Source organism: Canis lupus, chromosome 23 (genome assembly GCF_048164855.1).
Source record: "Canis lupus baileyi chromosome 23, mCanLup2.hap1, whole genome shotgun sequence".
Taxonomy (NCBI): Eukaryota; Metazoa; Chordata; class Mammalia; order Carnivora; family Canidae; genus Canis; species Canis lupus.
In genome coordinates, this window is record NC_132860.1 from 494,407 (window position 1) to 501,428 (window position 7,022).

At 59.8% G+C, this 7,022-nt stretch overlaps 1 protein-coding gene across 1 annotated transcript; it reads left to right on the forward strand.

Moving 5' to 3' along the window:
* The first annotated feature begins 871 nt into the window (after positions 1-871).
* On the forward strand, positions 872-4,524 carry MRPL16 (mitochondrial ribosomal protein L16). The gene is made up of 4 exons (XM_072793713.1): positions 872-993; positions 1,333-1,398; positions 2,914-3,062; positions 3,857-4,524. Exons 1-4 carry the CDS (start codon positions 939-941, stop codon positions 4,340-4,342), a joined length of 756 nt encoding a protein of 251 aa, XP_072649814.1. The 5' UTR covers positions 872-938; the 3' UTR covers positions 4,343-4,524.
* The last annotated feature ends 2,498 nt before the right edge of the window (positions 4,525-7,022 follow it).

The following is a 7,022-nucleotide window of genomic DNA, read 5'->3' on the forward strand; positions in this document are numbered from 1 at the left end:
GGCCGCAGCCCCGCCCCCCCGGCACAGGCCCCGCCCCCGAGAGCACAGCAGAGGCCCCAGCCCCGCCCCCCGGGAGCACAGCAGAGGCCGCAGCCCCGCCCCCCAGCACAGGCCCCGCCCCCCGGGAAGCACAGCAGAGGCCGCAGCCCCGCCCCCCCGGCACAGGCCCCGCCCCCGAGAGCACAGCAGAGGCCCCAGCCCCGCCCCCCGGGAGCACAGCAGAGGCCGCAGCCCCGCCCCCCCGGCACAGGCCCCGCCCCCGAGAGCACAGCAGAGGCCCCAGCCCCGCCCCCCGGGAGCACAGCAGAGGCCGCAGCCCCGCCCCCCCGGCACAGGCCCCGCCCCCGAGAGCACAGCAGAGGCCGCAGCCCCGCCCCCCTGGCACAGGCCCCGCCCCCAGGGAAAGCACAGCAGAGGCCCCAGCCCCGCCCCCCGGCACAGGCCCCGCCCCCGGCAGCGCAGCAGAGGCCGCAGTCCCGCCCCCGGCACAGGCCCCGCCCCCCGGGAGCACAGCAGAAGCCCCAGCCCCGCCCCCCGGCACAACAGAGGCCGCAGCCCCGCCCCCGAGAGCACAGCAGAGGCCCCAGCGCCCCCCTCGCACAGGCCCCGCCCCCGGGAGCACAGCAGAGGCCGCAGCCCCCCCCTCGCACAGGCCCCGCCCCCCGGAAAGCAGAGCAGAGGCTCCAGCCCCGCCCCCCCGGCACAGGCTCCGCGACCCTCGCGTCCCGGGGTCCCGAGGTCCCGACTGCGCAGACGCCGACAGCGGCGGGGGCGGGGCTAGCACTGACATCGCCGGAACCCCAGCGCCGCGGCCCGGGTTCCCCCACTTCCGCCGGGACTCTCCGGGGGCGGACCCGCGCCAACGTCACTTCCGGCCCGGTGGGTGCACCGCGGCGCCGAGGTCGCGGTGGAGCCTGGGCGGCCGGTCGCGCGCGGCCATGTGGCGGCTGCTGGCTCGGGCCGGGGCGCCGCTCCTGCGGGCGCGGACGTCAGGTCAGGAGCCCGCGGCGCCAGCAGCCCTCCCGTCCTCCCCGCCCGCCCCGCGGAGGCTCCGCTGGCGCTTGGCCTCCCCGCTCCCGCCACCGCGGGGACTGGTGCCGGAGGGGCGCTGCCGGGCGGTGGGGGAGGGGCGGGGGTCGGTGGGGAGGGGCGCGGGGGGTCGGTGGAAGGGGTGCGGGGCGCAGGGGTCGTGGGGGGAGGGGTCGGGCGTCCACGGGGATGTGCCCCCCTCCCCTCCCCCGTCTGCCCCGGTCTGCCCCGGCCTGCCCCGGCTGCGCTGCGGTCTCTCGTGCCCCGCCCGTGGCCGCCGAGTCTCACTGCCTTTCCCTCTAGGTCCCCGGGCCGCCCCGCCCGCCCGCGCTGGGCTGAAGACGCTGCTCCCGGTGCCGACCTTCGAGGGTGAGAGCTGGGGCCCGGGTGTGTCCCCGTGTCTGGGCGGGACCCGCAGGCGGGCGCCCTGGCGCGGTGCCCCCGGCAGCCCAGGGCAGAGCCGCCCAGCCCAGGCAGGCCGTGCGGGCCGCGGTGAGCCAGGAGGCGCTGTCGGGCCGGGAAGCGCGAGGAGCCGGCGCCGAGGAGCCGGAGCCCCACGACCCCGCGCCGGCACGGAGCCGAGGCCCCTTGCGGGCTGCAGCCCTGATGTCCTCCCCCCAGGCCGGCGAGCCCCGCAGGCGCCCTGGAACCAGAAGCGGAGGCGCTGACCCGCGGGAGGGATGGCGACGTTCAGATAAGCCACACTTGGACGTGTCTTTGATGGATTGGAAATCTTAAAAAAAGAAACCAACCCCGGCAGTGTGGGCCTCTGAGGGGTTTTATCTTAGACACCAGGTGAAGGTGCGGGTCCTGCAAGTGCCAGTGGGCGGGGGTGGAGAAGCGTCACTGCAGGCCTCGGGCTGCCTGGGGAAGCCGCAGGGGCGCAGGGGGCAGTTGCTGTGCCCCCGAGCGCGGTCCCAATGGGGTGCTGGACTCGGTGGTGCAGCCCTGCCTGCCTTACCTGAGACACACCTTAGGTGACCTAGGAGGTAACAGGTGTTTTCCCCAAGCGGTCAGAGGCCTGTGTGGCCTGCGCTTCAGCCCCACCCCCCACCCCGCCCGCCCTCAGGTGTCGCGCACGGCGAAGTGCACAGGTGTGGGCATGAAGGGCCCCGTGCAGACCCAGCAGGCGTCCTCCCGAGAACGCGGGGAGCAGAGAACTTAGGGATTCAGGTCCCCTGCAGGGTGCTCCACGCGCCGCTGACGTCCACAGGGCCTGAGTGGCTGTGCCGTTGTCCCTGGGCGGCCTGGACCACCTGAGCAAAGGTCTCTAGGCCTCAGGTTCCTCTTTTATAAAACGGAGATTTCAAGTAGTACCTGCCTGACGGCGGCGACGGGGGTATGTTTGTGCATTCACTTTGCGGTAACTGAGCTGCACGGTTATCCGGCCGTGAGGTCACGGGTGTTACACTCTTAAGAAGTTCAGCATTCTAGACCAGGGAAGCGCTAAAAAATGACCAGGGCTGTGAAGTTATCTTAAAGATAAAACAAGATGCTGCACATAAAGCGTTCAGCCCAACGTCTAGCACTTGCTAAACATAAAAATAATTTAGCAGGTGTTCTCTGGGACAGTCTCAGTCTCTGCCTTCCAGACGGTCTCGTCTAGCGTTAGAGGGAGGTTCCTTTGAGGGCCAAGACTCTGCACGGGGGTCACTGTGGGTCTCACCTGTTGTTCGCTGTATCCCATTAACACTTGTTATAACCAGATTCCACTGTCCATAAAAAAACATCCACAGGAAAAACCTTTTAAGCATTTGAGTTTTTTGTTTTTTTCCAGTGGGAACTTCAAGACTTTGATTTGACTGATGAGAGTCTTGTAGGAAGAAAATGGGTCCTTTGAGATGTGTGGTTGTCCTGACTCTTGGTTGTCTGTGCTCCTCTTAGATGTTTCCATTCCGGAGAAGCCCAAGCTTAGATTTGTGGAAAGGGTACCACTCGTGCCAAAAGTGAGGCGAGAACCTAAGAACTTGAGCGACATCCGGGGACCTTCTACGGAAGCCACTGAGTTCACGGAGGGCAACTTTGCAATCTTGGTAAGTGACGTCAGAGTCCTGCTGCTCCGGGAGGGAGGCCGGCGGGTTGCCAAGTGTCCTGCTCGCGAGTTAATTCCCTCCCTCCACGGGTTGCACCGTTTGCTTTTCAAGCTGGTGTGCACTTCCCAGTCAGCGTCTGAGTCCTAGGTCTCGCTTTTACATGTTGCGTGAAAATAACGTAAAGACGGAAGCTACCTCGCTGGTGGTCCCTATGAGATCCTCTCAGACTTCTGGTAAAAATAAAACTACCCATGGCTCAGGAGGCGGCCAGCGGTCTTCCTTCCTCGGAGTAGCTTCCTGAGGACTTGATGTCAGTCGCTGCACAGGTGGGTGTGGACCCAGCGGCTTTCCCATCAGGCAGCCCGAGGGACAATGTACAGTCCTTCCACAGCCTGATCAGCCCGACAGGTCCACACCCAGCCCCCCCACCCAGCTGCTCCAGCCTCTCCGGCTTCTCCCAGGCTCAGGTCCCCCCCCCCCCCCCCCCCCCCCCCCCCCCCCCCGCCGACTCCAGCCTCTCCGGCTTCTGCTCAGACTCCCCAAGCCATTCCTCTGTAACTGTTGTCCGTTTCCCTTGGCTAATTCCTACCATTCTGGTCTGTTTTAAATATCACCTGCTCCATTGAAATGGGTCCACCTTGTTTTCATTTACTAGCACACCCTAGGTTTTTACTCCAGGGTACTTATTAGGACTTTTATTTTTATGTATGTAATTAAAGCCACAGTTACTATAAAAGAGCCCATAAAAGATAACTAAGTTCCCGTATGTTTCTAATTCTTTCATCCACTTTTAGGCGCTGGGTGGTGGTTACCTCCATTGGGGCCATTTTGAAATGATGCGCCTGACAATCAACCGCTCCATGGACCCCAAGAACATGTTTGCTTTATGGAGAGTACCGGCCCCTTTCAAGCCCATTACCCGCAAGGGTGTGGGACAGCGCATGGGGGGTGGCAAAGGTGCCATTGATCACTACGTGACCCCCGTGAAGGCTGGCCGTCTCATAGTAGAGTTGGGCGGGCGTTGTGAATTCAAGGAGGTACAAGGTTTCCTCGACCAGGTTGCCCACAAGTTGCCGTTCACAGCGAAGGCCGTGAGCCGAGAGACTCTAGAGAAGATGCGGAGAGATCAGGAGGAGCGAGAACAGAACAACCAAAACCCCTGGACCTTTGAGCGCATAGTCACCGCCAACATGCTGGGGATTCGGAAATACCTGAGCCCGTACGACTTGACCCAGAAGGGGCGGTACTGGGGCAAGTTCTACATGCCTGAGCGAGTGTAGGGAGGATGGGAGACGGAGGTGGACAAAGGCCACGGAGAGAAAGGACCTACCCTTTCAGTCTCGGGGGCTCCGACAGCTAACTGAGGAGCAGTGGATGAGTAAGTGGCTTCTGGAAAATGGTACCATATCTCTTGTTTTAAGGGCATCTTATTTACATTAAATAAAGTTTGAATGTCCCCTCAGAGTATAACTTCTCGTTGGTCCCTCCTGGCCCTTACATGGTCACAAAGCTGGCTTCACCGACCGTCAGGGGTCCAGTTCTCCCCAGCTGTCAGGTCAAGGTCTTCAGGGTCTCCCGCCTTGGGGTAAGATGGATTTAGTATCTGCACGGGGTTTCCTGCTGTCAGTCGGCCTCACATGGCTTCACTTGTACCAGACCTCTACGTTAGTACCTGTTCTCCAGCTGAAGGAAACTGAAGGTTCCCGCTTTACTGTGTCTCATTTCAGCCTGGGAACACTACTTTTGGACAGTGGGGGAATTCTGTGCTGCCTTTTATATGTACACTTCAGGAGCTATTTGCTGTATTTACTAGTTAACAGGTTTTTGGAAAAGCAAACAAAAAACAAAAAAACTGGTACATACGTGGATTGATTGAACAGATATTTATTTATGCCCAGCTAGCCATCTCTCACCCTTGGAAGGTGGGGGGGGGGGGGGGGGGGTTGAACAGTATGATAAGGAATACACTCTTGCTTTTTAATACAGGAACTGGTAAGCAAACGTTGACGTTGCCTGGCCTTTCCTAGGTCTGAAGTTCTCTGAGGAGGGCGAGTGTTTGGCCCTCCCTCTGTCCCTGCACGTTGCAGTACAGTGCGGTGTGCCACACGACGCCCAGCCACCTGCTGGATGGATGAGGGCCCCGGCCCCGTGGCCCCACCCTCCTGTCTGCCTTCAACAGTTTCTCTCTTCCAGAGCTCCCCAGCAGTTTTCTAGCCCCTATTCAAACTAAAAGAAATACAAATGGATAGAAGTAGTGAACCATTTGCTTTTGAAAGTGGGTAGAAAACAGCACAGACTGGAAAGGTCAGCTTTTTTTAATCCCATTTTCTTAAAAAGATGACTAGCAAAGAATTCACTTTCCAAAGTACACGTATAACAGTTACGCGGTCCTCAAAAGTTGTACATGGTGGTTTTTAATATATTTTTAGTGAACCCCTAGTAACATAATTACTAGATTGCATTAGAAGACATCTGAACCTTCACCTGGGGCCAGTGTCGGGGACAGTTTTACACACAGGTCGCCGGCCAGCAACATCCGTTCCCGCTGACCGCGTGACTCAGAAGAGACCATGCGAGCGGCAGCCTCCTGCCATCTTTGTGACCTGACCTCGCTGTTACGGTTCACGGAGCGTGGTGCTGATGATCTCTGGGGGTTCAGCCGTGGGGTCAACCTGGTTCAAGCCGTTTGGAGTCCACGTTGTTACTGAGCCACAGTCCCGAGCCAGCCAGTCTGCAGAGTGAGACCCTATCAGCTCCACTACCCATAAAAAAGGACCTCGTGTGTCACGGTAACGGGAGGCCTGTGGTGTCTTTGCCGGTCAGTGAGCCCTCCCAGGTATTTGCACACAGCCTCTGAGACCAGCAACCCATTTACCACTGATGCCTTATGGGGTTTAAACCTATGGACTCTTCCATGAGCAGAAATAAGAGCTGAATTACAGGTAATTAAGTCAACATACATGAACACCTGTAAGTGGCAGGCGCTGTGCTAAGCACTGGGGACGCTGCCGTGAGCAAGACCTGCATGGTGCCTATGGTTAGAGCAGCTTCACTTTGGACTATTAGGCCCTGAACAAGGAAGTGGATGGAAGGCTGGCGGGAGGTGAGTGAGTCCTAAGGAACCTGAAGAGCAGATGTAACAAGTGCCTGGTGTTGACCAAGGAGGAAACGAGCTGCTGCTGAGGAGCTGGCTGTGCTCCAGGACCGGCCTGGCTGCTGTTTGCCCAACAGGCGCCTATCCTCTACCCGCAGCCCCTCCCTGACCCCGCCTTCCGAAGCAGCCACAGTGGCTCCCTGTGCCCACCCCCACCCTGTCCTGTCCTGTCTGCCTTTGCATGACTTTTCCTAGGTGGTTGATGGACGCCCTGTGTCGTGGATTTCTTAATGGGAAGAGGAGTAGCTGTTGAGGAATCTGCAGTGGAGAAGTGACGGCACCATGGAAGTGCAAGGAGGATTAAAGATGCCGGCCGAGGCTCCATCGCTGAGGACTACAGGAGACAGCGGAGAAGGAGAAAACCACAGATTACATAACCGGATGTTGGAAGCCAGGATCGCGTCCTTCCTCTGCAGGGGCGAGGGGACCGCGGTGAGCCTGCACTCCTTGTCCTAGCTCCTAGCCCTCCCAGGGGGAAGCTCATTCACTCCGGGTTTACTGGCTGGCGCTCTCCTACGGGTTCATCGTGCTTCTAATGCCAGAACTAATTCTCTCTTGGCCTTTCCCAGACGCCACAGCCCAAATTTTGCTGCAGGAAATCAGCGACAAATCGACGTCCTTCTACGAAGCATTCTAAATAGCCTTGTGCTCCCAGCACTGCCACCTCCTGCCTCCCGTCCACTGCCAACTCATTATTCGCCCATTTCCATGAAACCCTGTAGTTTTCTCCAGCCTTTATTCTTGCACCTAATACCACCCAAATCCGGGGCACCCAGCGACAAACAGCGAGTGCCCTACGGACATCA